This window comes from Podarcis cretensis (assembly GCF_951804945.1).
Source record: "Podarcis cretensis genome assembly, chromosome: 1".
Taxonomy (NCBI): Eukaryota; Metazoa; Chordata; class Lepidosauria; order Squamata; family Lacertidae; genus Podarcis; species Podarcis cretensis.
This window is the reverse complement of record NC_137170.1, coordinates 4,865,522-4,893,168: the sequence shown is the minus strand read 5'-3', so window position 1 is coordinate 4,893,168 and position 27,647 is coordinate 4,865,522. Positions and strand designations below refer to the sequence as shown.

The window sequence follows — 27,647 nt, the reverse complement described above, 5'->3', positions numbered from 1 at the left end:
ATGAACACCACGAGCTGCGAGGCGGCGCTGGAGCTGCGTCCGCCGTCGGGCGAGAGCCCGGCCAGTGCGGCGCTCATGTTCGCGGCCGGTGTGCTGGGCAACGTGACGGCGCTGGGGCTGCTGCTGCGGGCGCGGGCTCGCCGTCGGGCTCGCCGGGAGCGCCTGGCGCCCTTCCACGTGCTGGTGATGGCGCTGGTGTTGACGGACCTGCTGGGCACGTGTTTGCTGAGCCCCGTAGTGCTGGCAGCCTACGGGCGCCGGCAGACGCTGCGCGGGTTGTCCGACGGCGGCGGCGTGTGCCTCTACTTCGCCTTCGCCATGAGCTTCTTCAGCCTGGCCACGATGGGATGCCTGGGCGCCATGGCGCTGGAGCGCAGCCTGGCCATCGGCGCGCCCTATCTGTACGAGCGCCTCCTGAGCGCCCGCCCCGTCGCGCCGCTCCTGCTGGCCGCCCTGCCGGCCCTCTACGCGCTGGCCGCCGCCTTCTGCGCCCTGCCGCTGCTCGGCTTCGGCCGCTACGTCCAGTACTGCCCGGGCACCTGGTGCTTCATCCAGATGCACTTCCCGCGGGCCGGCGGCGCGGCGGAGCTGTCGTCGGGGGGCGCCTTCTCTCTCCTCTACGCGTCGCTGCTGCTGCTGCTCATCCTGGCCGTGCTGCTCTGCAACCTCAGCGTCATCGTCAACCTCCTCCGCATGCAGCGGAGGGGCAAAGCCACCCGACGGGTGACCGCAGCAGCTGCAGCCGCCGCTTCGTCCTCGTCCTCTTCCCAGCTCCGCCAGACGGCGTCCTCCGACGGCCAGGCGCCCAGCCCCAGGTGCGCGGCCAGGAAGCAGCTGTCCATGTTCGAGGAGCTGGACCACCTCATCCTCCTCGCCATCATCACCATCACCTTCGCAGTGTGCTCCCTGCCTTTCACGGTGAGTGGGGAGGGAGGATGCGGTGGGGGCGCCCTGGGGGAGCAGTCCAAAATCCTGGGGCACAAGCAGCCAGCCAGCAGCTGGCCAAGAGGTGCGGGGTGAGCTGCCATGGGGCTGGGGCTGCATCAGAGTGAAAGGGTCTCTTAAAGAGGTTTACAGTTGTAGAATCGTAGCACTGTAGCATTGGAAGGGGTCCCAAGGGTCATCTAGTCCAACCCCCTGCAATATAGGAATCTCAACTTCTTCTTTTTTGATCCCTCCTAGCTGAGGAAAATTGTCTTCCATGAACACTGTCTTAGCAGTGAGTCCGTCAGTGACTGTGGAGGCCAGTTCTGGATCCACACGTCCTTCCGCAGTGGGAACATTGGATTCCGGGCGAGAGTTGATCACGGTGTGGATTTGCCAAGCGTGCCTCCCTCTTAGTGTGTTTCTCCCTTGTGTCCTGAGTTCGAGTGTCTTCAAAACCCAGGACACCTTTAGTCAAGGCTGTTCTCCAACTGGAGCGCTCGCAGGCCAGTGTTTCCCAATTGTTGGTGTTTATACTACATTTTTTTAGATTTGCCTTGAGAGAGTCTTTAAACCTCTTTTGTTGACCACCAGCCTTACGCTTTCCATTTTTAAGTTGGGAATAGAGTAGTTGCTTTGGAAGACAATAATCAGGCATCCGCACAACATGACCAGTCCAACGAAGTTGATGTTGAAGAATCCTTGCTTCAACACTGGTGATCTTTGCTTCTTCCAGTACACTGGTATTAGTTCGCCTGTCTTCCCAAGCGATGCGTAAAAATTTTCAGAGACACCGTCAAGGGAATCCGTTCCACTGCTGAACAGCTCATACTGTCAGAAAGTTCTTCCTGATCATAGAATTGTAGAGCTGGAGGGGACCACGAGGGACATCTAGTCCAACCCCCTGTAATGCAGGAATCTTTTCCCCCAACATCGGATTTGAACCCATGACCGTGACATGCAGAGTCTCATGCTCTGCAGACTGATGTTTAGCTGGAATCTCCTTTCTTGTCATTTGAAGTCCTACACTCTGGAGTAGCAGAAAACAAGCCTCTTCCATGTGATCAGAGCCCTTCAGATATTTGAAGGAGGCTAATAGTAATAATAGTAATTATTATTGTTATTATTATTTTATTTGTATCCCGCCCTCCCCGGCCAAAGCCGGGTTTAGAGCAGCTAACAACAGCCGTCAGGTAAGGGGTAAAGGGACCCCTGACCATTAGGTCCAGTCGTGGCGGACTCTGGGGTTGCGGCGCTCATCTCGCTTTATTGGCCGAGGGAGCCAGCGTACAGCTTCCGGGTCATGTGGCCAGCATGACTAAGCCGCTTCTGGCAAACCAGAGCAGTGCACGGAAACACCGTTTACCTTCCCGCCGGAGCGGTACCTATTTATCTACTTGTACTTTGACATGCTTTTGAACTGCTAGGTTGGCAGGAGCAAGGACCGAGCAACGGCAGCTCATCCCGTCGCGGGGATTCGAACCGCCAACCTTCTGATCGGCAAGTCCTAGGCTCTGTGGTTTAACCCACAGTGCCACCCGCGTCCCACATCTCTAAATCTTCTCTTCTCCAGCCCTTTGATAATTTCGGTTGCCCTTTTGGGAACCATTCCCCAAAGTACAATATCCTTTTTGAAGCGAGGCAACCAGAACGGTACACAGTTAGGATCCATGGGTCTTCCGCTGGCTGTGGGGCCCTGGCAGATGCCCAGCTTGAGCACCCTCTGCTGCTGGCCCCGAAAGCAGCTGGGTTTGAATCTGCGACCTTCTGCAGGCAGAGCAGGTGTTCTCCCAGTGAGCTCTTGGCCTTCCCCAAAGACCCTGCAGCCTTTTGACGCAGCTGTGCTGATAAGGCAGCTTCCGATGCCCCAGAGTCTTGGATGTTTAGCGTTAAGGGCTCAGGATGACTCTTAAAGGCATGTTAAATGTGAGGCATCAATCACTTTCCTCCTGCGATTTATGCCAGTGTCTAACCACTCTTCCTCCCCCATAAATTTTTATCAATTTTCATAGAGTTTAACTAATTCTGTTCAGTTCCTGTACAACCTTCCCCTGGCGTTTTGACCTCCCATCCTTACTTCCACGATGTTTCTGTTCAAATCCTTTATCTGCTGCCTTAAATAGAGTAAGGTAAAGGTAAAGGGACCCCTGACCATTAGGTCCAGTCGTGGCCAACTCTGGGGTTGCGGCGCTCATCTCGCTTTATTGGCCGAGGGAGCTGCCGTACAGCTTCCGGATCATGTGGCCAGCAGGACTAAGCCACTTCTGGCGAACCAGAGCAGCGCATGGAAATGGTGTTTACCTTCCTGCCGGCGCCATACCTACTTATCTACTTGCACTTTGACATGCTTTCAAACTGCTAGGTTGACAGGAGCAGGGACCGAGTAACGGGAGCTCACCCCGTCGCGGGGATTCGAACCACCAACCTTTTGATCGGCAAGTCCTAGGCTCTGTGGTTTAACCCACCGCGCCACCCGCGTCTTAAATACGGTACTCCCCCCCCCAAAAAATGTATATCTTACATTACATCCCTTTGCTTGCCTTTTAAGTCCTACCTTCAATTTCGTTTGACAAATATTTTCTCAGATGATCCGAAAAGGGTCTCCACTCTTTACCAGTTTCTTCTTCTTCTTTTAATCATTTTTGTTTGGTTTTACAAATATGAAATTATAACAATCCAAATACATATCCATATATTGAAATTACTCTGAATCTCGCGACTTCCCCACACCCCCTCCATGGAATCCTATTTTCAACATTTACAACCGCATATTCTTCCATACTCTAAATTTTATATCAATCCATATTGTCCATAGCTTTTATTACATTACAAGTGGAATTAAAATCCTGCTAATCTTTCCATCTGCTTATAGTGGTCTCCTAGATAACTTATTAAAAAATTCCCATTCTTTTAAAAAGTTTTTGTTCTCTTGGTTCCGGAGTTTTCCAGTCAGCTTTGCCATTTCGGCATAGACCATCATTAGCTTGCCATTCCTCTCTGTTAGGGACTTTGCATTTTTTCTGTCTCTGGGCTAGTAGCATCTGAGCAGCTATCGTTCCATACATGAAAAGTCTTTTCTGCTCCTTTGGGATGTCAGTACCTGTAATTCCTAAAAAGAAAGCTTCTGGGGTTTTTTTAACAAAGGTTCTTTTAAACATTTTACAGTGGTGCCTCGCAAGACGAAATTAATCCGTTCCGTGAGGCTCTTCATATAGCGGTTTCTTCGTCTTGCGAAGCAAGCCCATTGACAGCTTAGCGGATTAGCGCTATTAGCGGTTTAGCAGCTTTTAGCAATCAGCTGTTAAGCGGCTTATCAGCGGATCAGCTGATAAACGGCTTAGCGGCTTAGGAAAAGGGGGGGAGGAGAAAAAACCAGCAGGAACTCGCAAGACATTTTCGTCTTGCGAAGCAAGCCCATAGGGAAATTCGTTTTGCGAAGCGCCTCCAAAACGGAAAACCCTTTCGTCTAGCGGGTTTTCCGTCTTGCGAGGCGTTCGTCTTGCGGGGCACCACTGTATTTTCATTTCATTATACAGTCATACCTCTGGTTACAGCCGCTTCAGGTTGTGTTTTTTTGGGTTGCGGACCACCGAAACCCAGAAGTACCAGAACAGATTACTTCCGGGTTTTGGCAGTCACGCATGCGCAGAAGCGCCGAATCGCAACCCGCCCGTGTGCAGAGAAGAGTTGCGAATGCTGCGGGTTGCAAACGTGCATCCCGCACGGATCATGTTCGCAACCTGAGCGTCCAATGTACAGTATATCATCTCCCAGAAAGCTTTTAATACCTTACAGGTCCATCACATATGATAAAAGGTACCTTCTTTTTCTTTACATTTCCAGCAGGTATTTGGACTTGTCCTATTGACCTATTTGCTCGCTTAAAAGCTAAATGACCCCTGACAGTTAAGTCCAGTCGCAGATGACTCTAGGGTTGTGGCGCTCATCTCGCTTTACTGGCCGAGGGAGCTGGCATTTGTCCGCAGACAGTTTTTCTGGGTCATGTGGCCAGCATGACTGAGTTGCTTCTGGCGAAACCAGAGCAGCACACGGAAACGTTGTTTACCTTCCCACCGGAGCGGTACCTATTTATCTACTTGCACTGGTGTGCTTTCAAACTGCTAGGTTGGCAGGAGCTGGGACTGAGCAACGGGAGCTCACCCCTTCGCGGTGATTCGATCCGCCGACCTTCTGATTGGCAAGCCCAAGAGGCTCAGTGGTTTAGACCACAGCGCCACCCACATCCTAGGAGTCAAATACCACCGGTACATCATTTTCATATACAGTGGTAACTTGGCTTAAGAGATTAATTCGTTCTGGAGGTCCATTCTTAACCTGAAACTGTTCTTAACCTGAAGCACCACTTTAGCTAATGGGGCCTCCTGCCGCCACTGCACCGCTACCGTGCAATTTCTGTTCTCATCCTGAAGCAAAGTTCTTAACCCGAGGTACTATTTCTGGGTTTGCGGAGTCTGTAACCCGAAGCGTCTGTAACCCGAGGTACCGCTGTAGTTTTCTTCCAGCATACATACAACATGCCATAATTTTCAAGTCTGCTTTCCATAACCTTTCCCAATCTGCCAACTTTAGTCGTTGGAAAGCACAAGGGGGCTTGGACAGAAGCGAAGATGAAGCTAGATAGCACTGTGGTCCTGAAATGAGATGGGCTGGGTGAGCAATTTGAACCCCTGGTGTGTCAGTGGATGGGGCGAGGGGAGGAATAGACTTAAGAACTCCTGCAATGATAGAGCAAACACGGTCACTGTGGTAGGACAGTAGGGCTGTCCATTGAGCAGTCCAATATTGTCAATTTTATTGGTTCATTCGTCTTGTCAATAATGAAGAGGCTAAGGAACAGTGGATGGAAATTAAAACCTCATGCAGGAAGAAGAAAGGAAAACTTCCCTTGCGGATTTACAAATTGCTAAATGTCTTAATACGAATTGAAGTCAATCACTGTAGCTGGGGTACAAGGGATTTTATCAAGAGTGGATTGTAATTGGATTGAGTAATAGATCGGAAGCAGGGTGAAAGGGAATCAACAGACCTTGAAGTACAGCACGCGGGGGGGGGGCATATAATTTTTTAGAATTGGCTATGTTTTGGTTTTGTACTTGAATTCGTACTGCAATTTGGAATTAATATAATAAGGCTTATATTGGAGTTTTGCAATTGAAAATTAATAAAAATGATTCAACAAAAAATAAATTAAAATGAAGAGGCTCAGGAGTAAACCCTACCCAAATCCAGAGAGGAGTCCCTAAGGCGGTTGGGTGACTCCTTGTACGCCTTGTTAACGGAGAAATCTGAGGGCTCCCTTGGACAAAAAACAAGGACACCAGCCAGGAATACCAGAGCAAAACAGCAGCCAGTAGGCTTGGTCTTTATTGAAGACTGTCGCGACAGGACTCTCACCTGCCACAGGGTGGAACAAGATGGAAGCCCCGAACAAAAGAGCCCCCAAACTTTTATTAGCTGTTAATCCCCATGTTACACCCCCCAAACTACATCACTCATACATCATGGTTACATCATGAAAGGGGAGGTCTGGTGGCAGTATTCTGAGCATCCTGGACCCTGCCTCATGGTTCCCCTTGCCCTCCACCAAACACCCATCAAGTGTAACAAAAGAGATATTTACATTTCCATGTTTCCCAGCCAAGTGAATCACACCCTTTTGTCTTCATCTGGGTTTGTTATTTCTGGAATGGCACTTAGGTATCAGGATGCCAGGGATTATCACTCAGACAGAGGGGCTGCTGAGTAGCTGAGCTCACATGTCTATATGAATTTCTGAAGTTTTCCCAGTGAGCCAGTACATAGAGACATTTATCAGTGAATTCTTACATTTGGTATCGTGCAGCAAAGGCCCTTTGAATAGATAGGAAGAAACTGTGATGAAGTGTTTTGTGGGGGCAAATCACAAAAGTCACAAAAGTGATTGTGCTGATTTTGGTAGTAGGCTGCATGTGCATGGTATCTGCTGGAGGGGCAACCCCCCCAACCTATACGCAGATTCCGGCAACAGCCTCCTTCCGGCAACTCCTGCAGCCAAACTGGTGCCAAACGTCTTGCTCTACCTTCCTTTGGACCACTTCAGTAAGACCGAGAGGGGGGTCTTGTCGTCTGGGCTGTTCAGGACCTCCAGACACACTGCCCAGGTTTGCGCCCCGGGGGGGGGGGGTCCCTGCGGAGCTGCTAACACAGCAGTTTGACTCCCCCCCCCCCCCCGGAGGCTCACCCCCATTGTCTCTAGAGTTGGATGGATGACAACAATAACACAAAACATTGTCCCATATTCCAGGGATGATTAAAGGTAAAGGTAAAGGTACCCCTGCCCGTACGGGCCAGTCTTGACAGACTCTGGGGTTGTGCGCCCATCTCACTTAAGAGGCCAGGGGCCAGCGCTGTCCGGAGACACTTCCGGGTCACGTGGCCAGCGTGACATCGCTGCTCTGGCAAGCCAGAGCCGCACACGGAAACGCCGTTTACCTTCCCGCTGGTAAGCGGTCCCTATTTATCTACTTGCACCCGGAGGTGCTTTCGAGCTGCTAGGTTGGCAGGCGCTGGGACCGAGCAGCGGGAGCGCACCCCGCCGCAGGGATTCGAACCGCCGACCTTTCGATTGGCAAGCCCTAGGCGCTGAGGCTTTAACCCACAGCGCCACCTGCGTCCCCTACCAGGGATGATTAGGTGGATACAATCTGTAATGTTCAATCCACCTTCGGGACTCTTTCCAGCCTCTTGCGGCATAAAAAGGGGAAACTCTTTAAAAGTGCAATAGAATGCAAAACATTTAAGATTAAGATTAAGATAAATTTATTGTCATTGTCCGTATATACACAGTATACACAACAACGAAAATCAAACACCCAAGACCGGATTCACATACACATTTAAATGGCTTTCTGTTTATATGCGCTAGTTTTTATGGCATGAGATGAGCAAGCCAACTGTGTAAACAAGGCTGAAATCCCAGGGAGCTACTAGCAATAGCACAGCAGCCAGCTCAAAGTAGCCAGAGGGTGGCTTTTTACAAAATGAAAATACCACACATGGAAAAGCCAGAAGCAAATGCTGAGTCAATATATATGACGAGGAGAAACTTTGGGCTGGTTCACACTTCCTCCGCTTGCCCAGTGCGCAGGTCTGAGTGGTTATCCACCTGCCATTCTTCGTTCCCAGGGAAAACCCGCTGTTCGGCTCTAAAGAGAGCCAGTGTGGTGTAGTGGTTAAGAGCGGTAGTCTCGTAATCTGGGGAACCGGGTTCGCTTCCCTGCTCCTCCACATGCAGCTGCTGGGTGACCTTGGGCCAGTCACACTTCTCTGAGGTCTCTCAGCCCCACTCACCTCACAGAGTGTTTGTTGTGGGGGAGGAAGGGAAAGAAGAATGTTAGCCGCTTTGAGACTCCTTCGGGGAGTGAAAGGCGGGATATCAAATCCAAACTCTTCTTCTTCTTCTTCTAAATCGGAGCAAATGTCGACCCGGAAAAACCTAAATTGCCGTTTGCACTTGGACAAGAGGAAGCAGGGATAAAACGTTCCTTTCCATTGCTAGTATGGATCACCATACTTTGCTGCGGTGTCCATCGCATCACAGCCCTTGTCTCAAACCAATCCTCCTCTTTCTCCCTGACCTTAAACCCTTTCGTTCTGTGTATCTTCACAGTTAGGTATTGTTATGTACTGAGTTGAATAGGATCCAAACTGCAGCAGTCTGATTGGTCCTAGAACAATAGGATCCAAATTGCAGCAGTCTGATTAGTCCTAGAACAATAGGATTCAGAATGCAGCAGTCTGATTGGTCCTAGAACAATGCAGCAGTATGATTGGTTGGCAGGAACCACCCAATCATGCTCCAGATATAAGTGAATCCACAACCTGATTGGCTTACAGTAGAATTCCAGAATTAGCCAATCATGTGCAGCCCATTGTGTAAATAATGTATATAAAGCAGATACTTTGAGGGGACATCCATTCATTCCTCCTCACCACTATGAGCTGAATAAAGAGCATGAAATCACTTTGCGACTCTGAGTATATTTCACATATTCTAAAATTATAATATTATTCAGTTTTTTCCTCCATTGGTTCACCCCTGGATCTTCTGCATTTTTCCAGTTACTCGCTATAACCTGCCTGGCTGCAATTACCATCCATTTTACCCATTTACATTCCTCTTTTGTTTTTAACTCGGTGCTACTCAGGCTAATAAGAACCATTAATTTAGATATTTCTCTCTCTTTCTATCCTTACAGTCTCATGCCAAAGTTTATTATAACAAGATATTGACATTCGGCTGTTGGCCCCCAGTATTTAGCTCTGGGTCTCAACAGCCTTGAAGCATCTTCTCCGCTTCATTTGCTCCCCCCCCCCCCCCCCGTCCAGCTGAGTCATAATTGGAGAACGCGCAGCTGGCGGATCTGCAATGGGACGGGTCAGAAAGGGGACCGCAGTTGTGCGTTCTTTCGTCTTGGACTGCCTGGGACTTTCTCAGCCGGCATCTAGCACAGTGATAAGTCACCGTCCTGGGTCTGCATGAGAATTCCCACTTTCCCACTGGGACCTTCTTTTATTTTTCCCCAATAATATTTATTAAGTTTCATACAAACACAACACACTATAAAATCAATAAAACAAAAATAAATAAATAAACAGATATAACAAATGATAACCAAAAATACAACCATAAACACACATACAATAAAAATTAATTAATTAGCTAAACTTCATAAACATATTACTTGACTTCCTCTAATCTCTTCCATCTGAATTTCCTTGTAACTGAATGTAACAGTTTTCCAATATCCTTATTCAAAAAACAATATTCCAGTTATAATCAAATTTCTTAACTTTTCTTAACATTCTATTTCTCATTTATTTATTTAATCCTAATTTAATCCTAGGCCTATTTGGTGCTTTCAAGTAATTACTAATCTTTAATGTTACAATATTTATTCAAATAATCTTTAAATTTCTTCCAGTCTTCCTGATATTCCTCTTCTTTCTGGTCGCGGATTCTCCCAGTGAGATCAGCCAGCTCCATAAAGCCCATCATCTTCATCTGCCATTCTTCCACAGTTGGTAATTCTTGTGTTTTCCATTCCCAGTGGGAGCTTCTCCTCCCCTAAATCTGCTCTCGGGAGCAGATTTTCAAGGAGGGTGCAAGGCGAAGGGAGAGAGATGGGCGGAAGTCTCGTTACACAAGCAGAAATCCTACGACAGTTGTTTGGTGCTGCCTTGGATTCCACTCATTTAGTCCATAGGTGCCCCCATTACTTTCGGTGTTGGGGGATATAAAACACTGAAAGGAGGGCTAATAATAGATATGACCAGTGTCAAAGCAATGATTCTTCAACATTAACTTCGTTGGACTGGTCATGTTGTGCGGAAGCCTGATGATCGTCTTCCAAAGCAACTACTGTATTCCAAACTTTAAAATGAAAAGCGTCATGCAGGTGGTCAACAAAAGAGGTTTAAAGACTCTCTCAAGGCAAATCTAAAAAATGTAGTATAAACACCGACAATTGGGAAACATTGGCCTGCGAGCACTCCGGTTGGAGAACAGCCTTTACCAAAGGTGTCGTGGGCTTTGAAGACACTCGAACTCAGGACACAAGAGAGAAACGTCCAAAGAGGAAGGCAAGGGGAGAAGCTGGCAGGCAGGGAGGAGGCGCCGCCGGTGCCGCCGTTTGAGGGAGAGGGAAAGAACGTGTGTGTGCTGGCGATCCACGCAGCGATTCCTGTACCATCCGCAGGCCGTAGCCAGAAGGCAATTGGGCCTGATCCAGCCCGCGGACCTTAGTTTGCCAACCCATACTCTAACCATTACACCACACTGACTCTGCCCTATAACAGGTTCTTCCAAACCATGGCGGTAGAGAGGGCTATCAAAGGCTACTAGCCATGATGGCTGCCGTTGGAGCCCAAACTCCCATCAGCTCCAGCCAGTTCAGGGATACAACAGTCTGGAAGGACACAGTTTTCCCATCCCTGTTTTGAATGGTGAATAAACTGAGGCATGGATACATGAGGAGTTTTGCAGGTCTTATTGCTCCCAGGGCTTCCTGAATGCCACGATTCTGCAGAGGGGAGGGGAGGGTGTCATAATGAATGGAGCTGCCTGCAAATCTCAGAATTATTTCTGTGAATTCTCAGAAGGAGGAGGGGTATTGTTTTGTTGTTTGGGTTTAATTATTGTATTTTATTCTGCGAGCCGCCCTTTTAATGAGGGGTGGTATATAAATTTAATAATAAAAAACAATAAGTAAAATAATATTTTTTAAAATCCAAAATTAAATTTCTTTTTACATATATAATTTTAAAATTAAATTTTCTGCTATACAATATAAAATATTCATTTTAACACCCTTAAAATATCAGTGACTTCTCTTCTTCTCCTTCCATGGTCCATTTTGCATATCATAGATTCCTGCATATTTTACAAAAACTAAACCATTCAATATTCCACAAATGCATCCATCAAGCCTAATTTACACTGTTGAATTTATCTTAATGCTGCCAACGTTTTCAGGTGTACACAATTCCCCCCTCCATATATTCAATAAACATTTTCCAATCTTCTTTAAACATACATTCTTCTTGTTCTGTTATTCTATATGTTAAGTCTGCGAGTTGTGCCTATTTTGTCATCTTAAATCTCTATTCTTCTTTGGCTGGGACCTCACTCATTTTCCATTTGGGGGCTAACGAAACATGGGCCACAGTAGTAGCATACATAAATAAATATTTTTTTTGACACCTGGGGATTTCATTCTGAATTACCCCCAATAGAAAGGACTCTGGTGGTTGTTTTTTGTAAAAGTGAATTTTAAACATCCCCCACCCAATTCATTACAGATTATTTAGATACAAAAGTAAGTTTCTGGCTGACGCTGCCTGACACTTCACAAGCCAGTAAGAATTCTGGTGGTTAGGTGGGGGCGGGGGGGGGGGGGTAGCGTTGCTCAGAGTCTTGCATAACTCCTTCCTTTCCCAAGAAATAGCAAAATAAGACAAATGATGCATAGCACTTAAGTCCAGCTGGACCAGGCCAAACTCCCATCTAGTACAGCATGCAGTTCTCATGGTGGCCAGTCAGCTGCCCCATGAGAAACTCGCAAGCAGGGTCTGAGCAGAAGAGCATGTCTTCCCAGCTTGTGACTCCTAGCAGCTGGTGCATGCTGCAAAATGAGATCAGTGGCACATCTTTGTCTGTTTTTGTTTAGTCGTTTAGTCGTGTCTGACTCTTTGTGACCCCCTGGACCAGAGCATGCCAGGCACTCCTGTCTTCCACTGCCTCCTGCAGTTTGGTCAAACTCATGCTGGTAGCTTCGAGAACACTGTCTAACCATCTCGTCCTCTGTCGTCCCCTTCTCCTTGTGCCCTCCATCTTTCCCAGCATCAGGGTCTTTTCCAGGGAGTCTTCTCTTCTCATGAGGTGGCCAAAGTATTGGAGCCTTAGCTTCAGGATCTGTCCTTCCAGTGAGCACTCAGGGCTGATTCCCTTAGGAATGGATAGGTTTGATCTTCTTGCAGTCCATGGGACTCTCAAGAGTCTCCTCCGGCACCAGAATTCAAAAGCATCAATTCTTCGGCGATCAGCCTTCTTTCTGGTCCAGCTCTCACTTCCATACAACACTACTGGGAAAACCATAGCATTAACTATACAGAACTTTGTCTAGTGTGCATCATTTTGAAGGTGGCTGTGCAAGACACTTCCCTGGGAGTAAGCTCTACTGAATATCGCCTTACCCCATCCATGCATGCTCATTCCGCTGCTTTGATCTGCAGAAAAGGCACTCTCACAGGGATCTGTTAGGCTTGATCTTTTGGCATGGTAGCCCCTGCCCATTTTTTAAAAAATACAATTTTTTATTGAGATTTCCCCAGAATGCAGTAAAATCGCAGCCACGAAAGGTACAAAACAAAGGAGAAAAATGGAAGAAGAAAAGAAAGGGACTATAGAGATAAAGGGAGGAAAGAGAGAGTGAGAAAGAAACATGAGCAAAAATAATAATAATGCAAAAGGGGAAGTTTCAATTTTCCGTCTGCTGTTTACATAAAAGAAGAAACTATGATTATTTAGACTAGTCACCAGCACTACACTCTGTGACAAGTGAGTGCTGCATGCCACTTTTGGACAGTGGCGTAGCGTGGGGGGTGCAGGGGGGGGGCCAGTCGCACCGGGCGCAACATTTGGGGGGGCGCTCTCGCACTCGCAGCTCTCTGCCCCTGCCTGGCTCACTCACTCTCTCTCACTGCAGTGCTGGCTGTGCGAATCTGATCCGAGCTGCCGGGTCGCCGCCCACTGTGGAGGGGGAGGGTGCCAGGCGTGCGTTGCGGTGCAGAGCGGAGAGAGAGCGAGGGAGGGACTATCTGGGGGAGGGACAGTGCAGCGGCCGCCCAGCACAGCGCTGAGCGCGGGAGAGAACCACACCCAACCAGCCCAGGCAGCAGCAAGAAGAAGCTGGCAGCGGCGGCAGGTTAGGGGTTAGGGGCACAAATTACTTGCCTTGCCCCGGGTTAGGGGGCGCAAATTACTTGCCTTGCCCCAGGTGCTGACAACCCACGCTACGCCGCTGCTTTTGGAACCTCACAAAAATCATGTACCATGTAGCATGATTGCTTTGTGGGACGATCTGAATTCAGTGGTGAAGCATTTGTTCTGCATGTAGAAGCAGATCTTGGATTCTGTCCCCGATATGCCCCACAACAGGTGAATATGTCCGTTTCCACTGTCAGAAACAGTACAGTGGTATCTCGGGTTAATAACTTAATTCGTTCCGTAGGTCCATTCTTAACCTGTTCTTAACCTGAGGTACCACTTTAGCTAATGGAGCCTCCTGCTGCCACCGCCGCGCGATTTCTGTTCTCATCCTGAAGCAAAGTTCTTAACCCGAGGTACTATTTCTGGGTTAGCAGAGTCTGTAACCTGAAGTGTCTGTAACCCAAAGTACTACTGTACTCTATTCTGAACTTAAAAATGGAAAGCGTAATGCTGGTGGTCAGCAAAAGAGGTTTAAAGACTTTCTGAAGGCAAATCTTAAAAAATGTAGTATAAACACCGACAACTGGGAAACTCTGGCCTGCAGGCGCTCCAGTTGGAGAACAGCCTTTACCAAAGGTGTCGTGGACTTTGAAGATGCTCAAACTCAGGACGCAAGGGAGAAACGTACTAAGAGGAAGGCACACTTGGCAAATCCACACCGTGATCAACTCCCGCCCGGAAACTAATCTCCCCACTGTGGAAGGACGTGTGGGTCCTGAACTGGCCTCCACAGTCACTTACGGACTCATTGTTAAAACCGTGTTTATGGAAGACAGTCTTACTCGGCTATGAGGGATCACCAAAGAGAGAGAGAGAGCTTACTGGGAAATGATATATAATGAATTGAAAAGGATGTCTAAAATAACGCTTGTAAAAAAACTCTAAAAAAAACCTCCAGAAGATTTTCTTTTGAGAATTATAGGGACAGAACTACCTAATAGTATAGACATTTATTTATGTATGCTACTACAGCGGCAAGAATGCTAGGTAAAGGTAAAGGTAAAGGTACCCCTGCCCGTACGGGCCAGTCTTGACAGACTCTGGGGTTGTGCGCCCATCTCACTTAAGAGGCCAGGGGCCAGCGCTGTCCGGAGACACTTCCGGGTCACGTGGCCAGCGTGACGTCGCTGCTCTGGCCAGAGCCAGAGCCAGAGCCGCACACGGAAACGCCGTTTACCTTCCCGCTGGTAAGCGGTCCCTATTTATCTACTTGCACCCGGAGGTGCTTTCGAACTGCTAGGTTGGCAGGCGCTGGGACCGAGCAGCGGGAGCGCACCCCGTCGCAGGGATTCGAACCGCCGACCTTTCGATCGGCAAGCCCTAGGCGCTGAGGCTTTAACCCACAGTGCCACCTGCGTCCCTGGCAAGAATGCTACTTGCCCCAAAATGGAAAGAAGCAGAAGTCCCAGTAAAGGAAAAATGGATACAAAAATTTATGGAATATGCAGAAATGGCGAAACTTACCGGAAGAATAAGAAATCAAAATAACAAAAAAATTATATATATAAAAGAATGGAAATGGTTTACTGAATATTTACAGATAAATTGTAAGCAGTTAAGAATATTGGCAGGATTATTGTCATAGCCTGCAGTTTTATAGGAGTATATATTTAAAGCAGATGAAAACTAAATGAGCAAATGAAGTTAATTTGGATATACAGAAGTTATGAAAAATACATTTAAGGAACTGCAGAAAGAGGGGAAAGGAAGTTAAGTTTTGCAATGTTAAATTGATTGTCAAGATGTTGTTGTTGTTTAGTCGTTTAGTCATGTCCACCTCTTCGTGACCCCATGGACCAGAGCACGCCAGGCACTCCTGTCTTCCACTGCCTCCCGCAGTTTGGTCAAACTCATGCTGGTAGCTTCGAGAACACTATCCAACCATCTCGTCCTCTGTCGCCCCCTTCTCCTTGTGCCCTCCATCTTTCCCAACATCAGGGTCTTTACCAGGGAGTCTTCTCTTCTCATGAGGTGACCAAAGTCTTGAGGCCTTAGCTTCACGATCTGTCCTTCCAGTGAGCACTCAGGGCTGATTTCCTTCAGAATGGAGAGGTTGGATCTTCTTGCAGTCCATGGGACTCTCAAGAGTCTCCTCCAGCACCATAATTCAAAAGCATTAATTCTTCGGCGATCAGCCTTCTTTGTGGTCCAGCTCTCACTTCCATACATCACTACTGGGAAATCCATAGCTTTAACTATACGGTCCTTTGTTGGCAAGGTGATGTCTCTGCTTTTTAAGATGATTGTCGAGTTAGTGAAATGCATAAACCTGAAAAGCATAAATAAATTTATTTTTAAAAAGAAGTGGGACGGAGCAGCTCAGAGGCTGAAAAAGGAGGCTGGCGTAAGCCTGGAGGCAAAACCACAACCACAAATTCACCCTGGACTGTGAGCCAGACCCTCAACAATTTCCTGTGTTCTGCTCCAGCCTTATAAAGAACCTTGCTGCTGCAATGCAGTTAAGTCCACGCAGTCAGAGCATCCTTTGAAGCGTTTCCTGTATTAGGGGGGCTGACGTAATTCTCTGCAGCCTTTTCCACCCGTAAAACGCTTGAGGTTCAAAAGCAGATCCCAACATGCCTCCTCCATTTAACAAATATTCCTGGGCGTGCTATTGTCCTTTTCCGCTGCCCTGTGAAGTTTTGACATCAGGGCTTCACTGTACTCTTTTCAGCAGCTGCTGAAAACATTTTTGTTCAGACAAGCTTAGCCAGGCATGAGAACATAAGAGCCCGCTGGATCAGTCCAAGGGCCCATCTCGTTCTCATAGTGGCCGGCTTTTTGCGACTGAATTCTGGTGCTGGAGGAAACACTTGAGAGTCCCATGGACTGCAAGAAGATCCAACCTCTCCATTCTGAAGGAAATCAGCCCTGAGTGCTCACTGGAAGGACAGATTCTGAAGCTGAGGCTCCAAGACTTTGGCCACCTCATGAGAAGAGAAGACTCCCTGGAAAATACCCTGATGTTGGGAAAGATGGAGGGCACAAGGAGAAGGGGACGACAGAGGACGAGATGGTGGGACAGTGTTCTTGAAGCTACCAGCATGAGTTTGACCAAACTGCGGGAGGCAGTGGAAGACAGGAGGGCCTGGCGTGCTCTGGTCCAGGGGGTCACAAAGAGGCGGACACGACTAAACGACTAAACATAATTCAGAGAAGGGCAAGCAAGATGACCCAACAAAGGTCCGCATAGTAAAAGCTATGGTTTTCCCAGTAGTGATGTACGGAAGTGAGAGCTGGACCATAAAGAAGGCTGATCGCCGAAGAATTGATGCTTTTGAATTATGGTGCTGGAGGAGACTGTTGAGAGTCCCATGGACTGCAAGAAGAACAAACCAATCCATTCTGAAGGAAATCAGCCCTGAGTGCTCACTGGAAGGACAGATCCTGAAGCTGAGGCTCCAATATTTTGGCCACCTCATGAGAAGAGAAGACTCCCTGGAAGAGACCCTGATGCTGGGAAAGATGGAGGGCACAAGGAGAAGGGGACGACAGAGGATGAGATGGTTAGACAGTGTTCTCGAAGCTACCAGCATGAGTTTGACCAAACTGCGGGAGGCAGTGGAAGACAGGAGTGCCTGGTGTGCTCTGGTCCAGGGGGTCATGAAGAGTCAGACACGACTAAATGACTAAACATTCACAAACATTGCTGTCTCCAAAAGTGGAGACAGGACATTGCTGTCATGGCTAGCAGCCACTGTGCTGGGCCCGGGGGTAACCCGTGAAACGCGATCCAGGACTCGTCTAGAATCTGAAGGTTCCGCTAGGAGTCAGTCCAACAGGGTCAAGGCAGGGCACGAGGCAGGAAACCAGGCAAGGACAGGTACAGGATCTCAGGCAGGTTCTGGCAAACAGCAACGTTGCTCCCGCAACCTGGGGTGGGGTCCGACAGCCTTTTATCTTTGTTGGGGTAACGGCTGGTCCTGATCCCTTGATGACTCCTCCTGCGAGTACTCAGATGTCTCCTTCTCTCATACCTCAGTCTCTGCAGCTCAGGAGACGTTGGTGGGTTACTAGACCCAGGGGCCGCCTCAGCCTCTCCTGACCCAACTGGTAGTGGAGCAGCTGTAAGTGATGGCCCAGCTGGAGGCAACAAGGTCATCCCCACATCTGGAGCCAGGGCAGGCTCAGGCCCCTGACTCGGCCCAGCTGGGGTTTGTTGCAGGGGAACCTGTGAAGACTGGGACTCTTCAGGATCAGGCCCCAGACTTGGTTCAGGTGCCGCCTAAGGCAGAGGATCCGGTGCAGACTGAGACTCCTCTGGTTCCGAGTCCGAGCCCGAGTCCCAGGCCATCACAGCCACTGACCATCACTGCCTCCTGTGGAAGTGATAATTTGACATTCCATGTAGAACGTTGATATATATGTTTCAATGTCTTGGACTGGCTGGACGCAGAGGAAAGGTGGAAGGGGCCAGTTGGGGAACCACCAAGGAAAGAAGGCTCAGAGCCCAGGGATTGGTGGTGGGGCAATGATGAGTGGACACAGGGAGAAGACTGGGAGGAGGAGGTGTCGGAAGCTGAAGGGTTAACAGGCCTTAGTGAGCTGGGAGAGTCTGTGGCAGAGAGAGGTCCAGAATCGGAGGCAGAAGCTGAAACAGGCAAGTGGAACAAGGGAGGTCAAGAGGCAGAGATGCGTGGAAATTTACAACTGCAGCCAGAGGGGCTGGAAAATAAAGAAATAGAGATCTCTCTAGAACAGTCATGGCCAAACTTGGCCCTCCAGATGTTTTGGGACTACAACTCCCATCATCCCTAGCTAACAGGACTAGTGGTCAGGGATGATGGGAATTGTAGTCCCAAAACATCTGGAGGGCAAAGTTTGGCCATGCCTGCTCTAGAATGGCACCGAGACAAAAAGACAGAAGGCATGATGGAGACCAGGAATAACCAAGATGAACATACTATTTGGCAAAGACCCAAAGGAATAATTGGTTAAAATAAATACCTCACACAGGAAGAAGAAAGGAGAACTTTACTAGCGGACTCGTAAATGATTAAATGTGCTAATACGAATTGAAATTAAAACATTGTAGCTGTGGTATAAGGGATTGTTATTAAGATTGGATCGTAATTAAAGGGAATTATTAAACCTTGAAGGCTAGCATGCGGGGAGCCACCTAAATTTTGTAACTGGCTATTTGATCAACTTGTATTCAAATTGGTATTGTAATTCGGTATTGATATAATAAGGCTTATATTGGGTTTTTGTAATTGAAAAAGAATAAAAATTATTTCTAAAAGAGAGAGAGGCAGAGATGAGTTAGGCTGGTGAAGAATCACAAGTATCTCCCCCTCCTGCTGTGACAAACTTCCCCCTTGTCTCCCAGGGCCAGAAGAGGCATGAAGAGCAAGGAGCAAAGGCCAGAATGCAGGCATAGTCTCCAATTGCTCGGAAAAAACCCTGGAGAGGAGATGACCTAGGCAGCTGTGGGGAGGTGGACACCTTCAGTCTCAGCAACTGCTTGACGGGGGCAAGACCTACCGGAACGAAGTTGCTGTGTTCATTAGGCCTGACACTCTGCCAGGTCCTTGCAGATCGTATTTTTGCCAATCAAGAGTTAACTCCGATGTGCATGGTGTGATCTACTGCTAGCTTGCTTCTGACATTCAATCTGTTTTCAGTTTATTGCCGGGTTGTTTTGTTTCTCCTGAATGTTTTAAGGACTTGTTTTTCACTGACAATGTCATTGTTTTGTTCTCTTTGTAAACCACTCTGAGGGAGTTGCTGTTTTTACCAATCACATGGCGTATAAATTCTGTGAAATAAAACCCATAACATTTTAAGCCTTGTGCGCTATACAATTGCTAAACTGCTGTTGCTGTTTAGTCATTTAGTCATGTCCGACTCTTCATGACCCCATGGACCAGAGCACACCAGGCACTTCTGTCTTCCACTGCCTCCCGCAGTTTGGTCAAACTCATGCTGGTGGCTTCGAGAACACTATCCAACCATCTTGTCCTCTGTCGTCCTCTTCTCCTTGTGCCCTCCATCTTTCCGAACATCAGGGTCTTTTCCAGGGAGTCTTCTCTTCTCATGAGGTGGCCAAAATATTGGAGCCTCAGCTTCAGGATCTGTCCTTCCAGTGAGCACTCAGGGCTGATTTCCTTCAGAATGGATCAGTTTGATCTTCTTGCAGTCCACAGGACTCTCAAGAGTCTCCTCCAGCACCATAATTCAAAAGCATAAATTCTTCGGCGATCAGCCTTCTATACGGTCCAGCTCTCACTTCCATACATCACTACTGGGAAAACCATAGCTTTAACTATACGGACCTTTTTTGGCAAGGTGATGTCTCTACTTTTGCTAAACAGTGTGTTGTTATTCTTGTTTCTTTCCAGGTCCGTGCCTTTATGAACCATTTTGACCCAGGTGTGGATTACAAGGAAGACCTTCAGGCAATGCGGTTCCTCTCCTTCAACTCCATCATTGACCCCTGGGTGTTTGCCATCCTCCGGCCCCCCATCTTGAGGGTGATACGATCTGTCCTCTGCTGCCGGATGCCCCTAAAACCACAAACTACGGACAGGCAGAGGCCTCCCTTTGCCAAACCAAAGCCTGTTGAACAGGCTGGCATTTGCAGGCAGTGAACGGTCTCCTGTTTTTGGAGAAGAAATTTGAAAGTCCATCTCTGGACAGTTCCTCGGGGTAATTCCAGGAGAATGACTGGAATTCTCCATTCCCATGTTGGCATGCCTGGTGGACATAAAAGTATGCCCTGCCCTGCATTTCCCTAGGGCGATTGTTTGAAATGACTCCATCCTAGACCTGTAGAGTTTGAAGGCACTTTTAGGAATCCTACTCTACTCCAATGTTCTGCCATGGGGGGATCACAGCTAAAGACTTCCTGGCATAGGTAGGTAGCCGTGCTGGTCTGCCGTAGTCGAAACAGAATTTAAAAAATAGACATAAATCTGACATCAGGAATCACAAGACAGAGAAACCAGTAGGAGAAGACTTCAGTCTCCCGGGACATTCTATACAAGATCTCAAAGTAGCTGTCATATTGCAAAAGAATTTCAGAAATAGACTGGAAAGAGAAGTTGCTGAATCGCAACTTATTACCAAACTTAAAACCATGGAGAGACCTGGTCTGAACAGAGACGTTGGATTCTTATCTCATTATGCATGATAAAGCTATTTTTGGCCATCTCACCCCTTGCTTTTTCCCATAAGACCAACTGCAGTCGTTAACAGTCGTCAGCTGGTTTACCACACCTATCAGCCAATCACCTATTCCCACCACCCTTCTGAGTAATACCCCTCCCCACCCTCCCACTATATATAAGGGTCTGGTGACTTCTGTTTCAGTGTATCTGAAGAAGTGTGCATGCACACGAAAGCTCATACCAAGAACAAACTTAGTTGGTCTCTAAGGGGCTACTGGAAGGAATTTTTTTATTTTGTTTCGGCTTCCTGACAGATGGCCATCCATCCTTTTTTTTTTTTTATAATATTTATTAAATTTTAGTTTAACAATAAAATACATAATACCACAATCTTTTCCAATATCCACATTTCATATTCATCTTTGGACTTCCTCACAACCCTTGTTCCTGCTTTCTAAACTCATAAATTTTACCAGCAAATTATTAACTTGGTTTAATTCATATAATATAATTTTCCAATATTAATATCTCAAATTTTGGGATTTAACATACTCTTATTGAAACTTAATCATAAAATGTTACTTATCCAAAATTTATCTTTTCGTCTTCCAATTAAATTTAAATTTCTATTCTTTATACCTAGTTTGTTGAAGCCATGTTTTTGCTAATCTTACATCTTTCTTAACATTCATACAATTTACAATATTTTTGTAGATAGTCCTTAAATTTCTTCCAGTCTTCCTCCACCAGTTCTTCTCCCAGGTCTCGCAGATGGCCATCCATCCTAACTGTTCACCAGGAAATCCTCAGGTGGCAACATTGGAGACTGTTCAGATTGGAGACAACATCAGATCATTGGTCCATCTGGGTCATCATTGTCTTTCCTTCCTGGAATTTTCTCTTCCGGATTTCAGGCAGGGGTCTTTTCCATCCTCACCTGGAGATGCCTAGGATTGAATTTGGGGGATTTTTGCATGCTTAGATGGATCGACCTTACGTTGCACTGACAGAGAGGGAGAATTATCTCCCCGAAGAACCATTATTTGTTTGCAAAACACTCTGTAACCAAAGGTGTCGTCTTTGCGTGTTTCTTCTCTCGGATGAAGGCCGGGGCCAATGCAAAGAACACGATGCACACTTTATCAAAGGCTGTTGAATGCAATTGGATATTTATCTTCGAGGGGTTTTCTCCCTCCTGTTTGCTTTGACTTCAGATGCTATATGTCAGTAAAACTGTATTTGGTCGTTGGTCAATGTGGTAAAATCCGTATTAGCTTGCGTTATCTTATATGAACCATTAGCTTTGTCGTCTACACACTGAAATCAACATCTTCAAATCCAGAAGGAAGATGCTGTTACCTGAAGCAGGTAGAGGCATAATTTACTACTGCAAACTATGCACAAAATGGCCAGTAAGTGTGGTAAACAGAGAGGAGGCAGAATGTGGAGACGTTAGCTTCTGAGAGGTTGGGTCTTTCAATTGAATTGAAATTGAAATTGAAATACTTTATTGTCACTTGTACAACTTGTATACAGTGAGATTACACGAGCACCCCCCACTCAGCTCTCTTAGTCTTAATTTCCCTCGTTTACTGATGCACACCCACCAAACCCAAAAGTCAGTTGCCCTGTTGTTATCTTTTCATTCAGCAGCCCACGGATAGAAGCTGTTCTTTACCCTGTTGGTGCAACTAATCATGCTCCTATATCTTCTGCCCAAGGGCAGGAGATCAAGAAAGTGCCGGCCAGGGTGTGAATCATCCCTGAGAATTTTCCTCACTCTCCTGAGGCAACGTTCTTCCGCTCTTTCATCCATCGGATTCACGGGACAGCCCATAATATCTTGTGCTGTATTCACCACCCTCTGTAGGCACTTCCTATCAGTTGATTGTCAAACCAGCATACCACACCGTGATGCAGTAGGAAAGGACACTTTCTATTGTGTACCAGTAGAAGGAGATCATCAAATGTTGATTGACATCGTTCTTTTGCAATACCCTGAGGAGATGGAGTCTCTGCTGGGCTTTCTTAAACACCTGGGTTGTATTGATCTTCCAAGTAAGGTCTTCACTGAGATAAACTCCTAGGAATTCAAAAGAAGAGACTCTCTCCACACAGCCCTCCCCGATGTACAGCGGGGCTAGTTCTCCTCTCTTCCTCCGAAAGTCCAACACCATCTCCTTGGTCTTGCTGATATTAAGGTGCAAGTTGTTCCCTAGGCACCATGTAGATATTAATATTAATATTAATAGCATAAGAACAACAATAGCTCTGCTGGGTCAGGCCCCTGGCCTTCTGGTCCAGTATATGGTCCTCACAGTGGCCACCCAAATACCTGTGGGGCACTAAAAAACAGTATCCAACCTCAGGAGCCCTCTATCCTCTTGTGGTTTCCCGCAGCTGGAATCCAGAAGCACTTCCTGTTGAATTTGCAGAGTCCCGAGCATAGCGGAATGATGAGGAGTACGTGCCACATACTCTATATTATTTTATTTACACTTCAAAGCTGGTAGATTACAGAAAAACATCTTGCCTCTGCCGGAGCAGAGAAAGCGTCCTCTCTCCTCTGAAGCACGGAGAGAAACACTGTGTGAACAGTGAAAAACAGGAAACCAGTGTACGTCACATCCAGTCTCCTTTCCCGTGAGAAACTCCAACAGCACAGACTGTGGAATGTAAACACCTGTCTCGTGACAAGCACTTCGCTGCACAGTGAAGAGAGCAGAAACCAACACTTCCTCTGACCGTGGAGGCAGGGTTTCGCTAGTAGCAGCTGATAGCCCTCTCCTCCAAGAATTTTATTTATTATTACTATTATTTATTAAATTTGTATGCTGCCCTTGATCCACAGATCTCAGGGCAGTTCATGGCATAAAACTACAAGATTAAAACACACACACACACACACACACACACAAAACACATTCAGCCTCATTGGATGTCCCTAAGTTCCAGTGTACGCAGGTGGCGCTGTGGGTTAAACCACTGAGCCTAGGACTTGCCGATCAGAAGTTTGGCGGTTCGAATCCCTGCGACGGGGTGAGCTCCCATTGCTCGGTCCCTGCTCCTGCCAACCTAGCAGTTCGAAAGCACGTCAAAGTGCAAGTATATAAATAGGTACCGCTCCGGCGGGAAGGTAAACGGCGTTTCCGTGCGCTGCTCTGCTTCGCCAGAAGCGGCTTAGTCATGCTGGCCACATGACCTGGAAGCTGTACGCCGGCTCCCTTGGCCAATAAAGCGAGATGAGCGCTGCAACCCCAGAGTCGGCCACGACTGGACCTAATAGTCAGGGGTCCCTTTACCTTTACCTTTAAGTTCCAGTGTAATGAGAGAGAGAGAAGGGAAGCTTTCTCAGTCTAATGTCTCCTTGCCATGCATCATTTTGTAAACTTAAATCCTGTCTCCTGTCTCTCACCTTTCCGCTCAGTTGAGAGTCCCAGTTGCTTCAACCTTTCTTCATAAGGGGGTTTCTGTTTATTAGCGATGATAGCAAATGGAACCTCCATGTGCACAGGCAGTTTATCTTTGAATACCAGATGGTGGAGACAAACAGCATAGGTGTTCGTAGGGCTTACGATGCTAAGCCAAGGAAGTTCGCAGCAGCCCCATCTTACCCTGGTTAGCAGTCAACACTAAACCATGGCCTGTTCAACCATGGTTTATTAAACCATGGCTTAGTACAGGTTTGGGGAACCTTTGGCCTTCCGGATAGTGCTGAACTATGACTCCCATCAGCCCCAGCAAGCCAGGGGTGATGGGAGTTGTTGTTCTAGAAGGCCAAAGCTTCCTCACACCTGGTTTAGTGGTTTAATAAACTTTACCAATGGTGTTATCCGCCCAGCAACTTAACTATGGTTTGTTTATTGCCAACAAACTCTGCTCTGAAGCCATGGTTTGTTGTTGTCTCTTGTCTGTCCGACAACTTGTTTCAGCTTGCTGCTTATTAAACAAACTGTGGTTTAAGCAAACCATGGTTTAGTGTTACGTGTAAATCAGGACATTATTCAGGAGGGCTCCCAACTGGCTGCTGAAATGCAGATGGCTGAAATCACAGAATTATAGAGATGGAAGGGACCCAAAGGGCCATCTAGTCTAACCCCTGGCAACGCTAATGCTGTGAGGGGATGGGAACTTTTCAATTCATTAAACTCCTTGCGAATTGAAGCTGTTGTTTTTAACATGATGCTGCATAACCTGTATTGCTGTAACACCACTCCGGGGACTTTTAACGGCAAAGGGGAGTGTAAGAAACCTTATAAATGAAATAAATTTGGAGGGATGCCATGGTTTGTTCCTTTTGAGATTCTGTTTCAGAAATATTTAAGTAAGAGGTGCAAAATAAAACTTCGTTTCCTCTTGGGTCTTTTGTGTTTTTTTGCTCTTCCTCCGCATTTCTCTGCTGCTCCCCATGGCTTTTCGGAAGATAAAAATAGTGTTGCCCTGAAATCTGCCCTCCCAGTTTCTAAAAAGCTCTCTTCCTCTGAGCAAGGGGCCGCCTCACTCACATTATAACTTGAGAATTCATTTGGGGGTCTTGAGTTTACTCCTCAGAGAAAGATTTTTTTCCCCTGGGCGAATTGGGAGGGTGAGGCATAAGGAATAAACTGTTATATAAAAGCAGCCTGGTGTTTTTCAACAAGGAAAGTAATCCTGCTAGGATTTCAAGGCGCGACAGAAACAATCCTCTATAAATGCTTCCCGCTTTATAGTGGCATAGCTCCTAGGTTACAGGAATCCAGTTGGGCTGGAAGTTTAGAAATATTACTGCTGCGAAGGAAACCATCCAACATCTGATGACTCTTAATGGCAAGACTAAGGTCTCCTTTTCTTTAAACAGCTTTCCGCTAAGTGATGTTTTCCAGCTGCTTCGGACTACAGCTCACACAAGCTGATGGGAATTGTGGTCCAACACAGCTGGAGGCCTAGGATGGGAGAGAAACTCAATTCGGTCCACATTTAAAGGCAAACTATACTGCATTTATAAAGGACGCGGGTGGCGCTGTGGGTTAAACCACAGAGCCTAGGGCTTGCCGAACTGAAGGTCGGCGGTTCAAATCCCCGCGACGAGGTGAGCTCCTGTTGCTTGGTCCCTGCTCCTGCCAACCTAGCAGTTCGAAAGCACATCAAAGTGCAAGTAGATAAATAGGTACCACTCCGGCGGGAAGGTAATCGGCGTTTCCGTGTGCTGCTCTGGTTTGCCAGAAGCGGCTTAGTCATGCTGGCCACATGACCCGGAAGCTGTACGCCGGCTCCCTCGGCCAATAAAGCGAGATGAGCGCCGCAACCTCAGAGTCGGCCACGACTGGACCTAATGGTCAGGGGTCCCTTTACCCTTTACCTTTATACCGCATTTATAAGAACCCGATCATTTAGTGTGGCAGAGCTAACACTTTGAAACTCCCTGCCTATTGAGCTCAAGAAGGCGCCTTCGCTGTACTCTTTTCGGTGCCTGTGAAAAACATTCTTGTTTATTAGACAAGCCTGTGCAGATGCTTAGACAATCAAGGTAATTTTAATCTGTTTTAGTATTTAACTTTTGTATGCTTTTGAGTTTTTCTTGGTTTTGCTGTTTTATCTTTTGTAAACTGCTTTGAGGTGTTTCTTTTTACAGTCAAGGGCTGTATAAATTTTATGAAATAAAAAAATGATTGGTTTGCACTTTCAGAAAGAACAAGGGAAGCAAAACAGCCATCCTTCAAAATTCACACTTCTCTGAACTTTGCAGTGCAGTTTTCCAGCCAAGTATTGTACACAGAAATATATTTCCTGCAGCAACGTGAACATAAAATGCATCTATTTTTGCAGTTCTTGTACGCTTTACCCCAGTAGATGCATTACATTAAGGAAAATATTGTATGCAAAACACTGCATACGAAAATTGTATATAGGGAGAATTTTTCCCCTAAAATGGTGAAGAATTTTCATGAGGACAAACTTGTGTGGAAATGCGGAGAACAAAATTTAAGATTACAGTGGTACCTTGGTTCTCAGACTTAATCTGTTCCAGAAGTCCGTTCCAAAACCAAAGCGTTCCAAAACCAAGGCGTGCTTTCTCAGAGAACCTAATGCAAAATGGATTCATCCGTTCCAGACTTTTAAAAACAACCCCTAAAACAGCATTTTAACATGAATTTTACTATCTAACGAGACCATGTATCCATAAAATGAAAGCTATAAACAATGTACTGCAGTCACACAATCAATCAATCAGTAGGTTCCACACAGTCACAAAAAAAGAGCCACAAAAACAAAACGCAAAATAAATAGCAAAAACAGACAGACCTCAGTATAACACTCAAAACAGAAGTGTGGCGCTCAAATCGGGAACATAATACTCAAAACGGAGCACGTTCGGCTTCTGGAAAAAGTTCGCAAACCAGAACATTTCCGGGTTTGCAGTGTTTAGGTTCCAAGTTGTTTTGAGTACCAAGGCATTTGAGAACCAAAGTACCACTGTAGAGAAATGAGAACCTGAAATGGGCAGATTCCTCCCTCCGGCGGTCACCAGGCGGAGGGAAGCCACTTCAAATCATTTTTTGGCGTGACTTACTTACACACGCAGGTGGCGCTGTGGGTTAAACCACAGAGCCTAGGACTTGCTGATCAGAAGGTCGGCGGTTCGAATCCCCGTGATGGGGTGAGCTCGGTCCCAGCTCCTGCAAACCTAGCAGTTCGAAAGCACGTCAAAGTGCAAGTAGATAAATAGGTACCGCTCCGATGGGAAGGTAAACGGAGTTTCCGTGTGCTGCTCTGCTTCGCCAGAAGCGGCTTAGTCATGCTGGCCACATGACCCGGAAGCTGTACGCCGGCTCCCTCGGCCAATAAAATGAGATGAGTGCTGCAACCCCAGAGTCAGTCACGACTGGACCTAATGTGTCAGGGATCCCTTTACCTTTACCTTACTTGGGAGTAAGCCCCAATGATCTCAGTAGGCCTTATCTCCGAGCAAACGCACATAGGCTTACACTGTGAGAAACCGCAATGCCATTTGGAAAAGAAACACTACCAGACACAGGTTGTGCATTTCTGTGCACTGTAAAAATATTTACATCTGTGTGAGCTCT

At 47.0% G+C, this 27,647-nt stretch overlaps 1 protein-coding gene and 1 long non-coding RNA gene across 2 annotated transcripts; one reads left to right on the top strand and one right to left on the bottom strand.

Moving 5' to 3' along the window:
- PTGER2 (prostaglandin E receptor 2) lies at positions 1 to 21,832 on the top strand (the record flags this gene model as incomplete). Its single annotated transcript, XM_079955898.1, has 2 exons — positions 1 to 918; positions 19,816 to 21,832. The coding sequence occupies 2 exons, from the start codon at positions 1 to 3 to the stop codon at positions 20,062 to 20,064; spliced, it is 1,167 nt and encodes a 388-aa protein (XP_079812024.1). The 3' UTR covers positions 20,065 to 21,832.
- Positions 21,833 to 22,074: 242 nt separating this feature from the next.
- LOC307209110 lies at positions 22,075 to 23,450 on the bottom strand. Its single transcript, XR_013835314.1, has 2 exons — positions 23,319 to 23,450; positions 22,075 to 23,003 (listed from the first exon to the last, which is right to left on the bottom strand). It is a non-coding gene; the product is annotated as an uncharacterized lncRNA (long non-coding RNA).
- Positions 23,451 to 27,647: the final 4,197 nt, after the last annotated feature.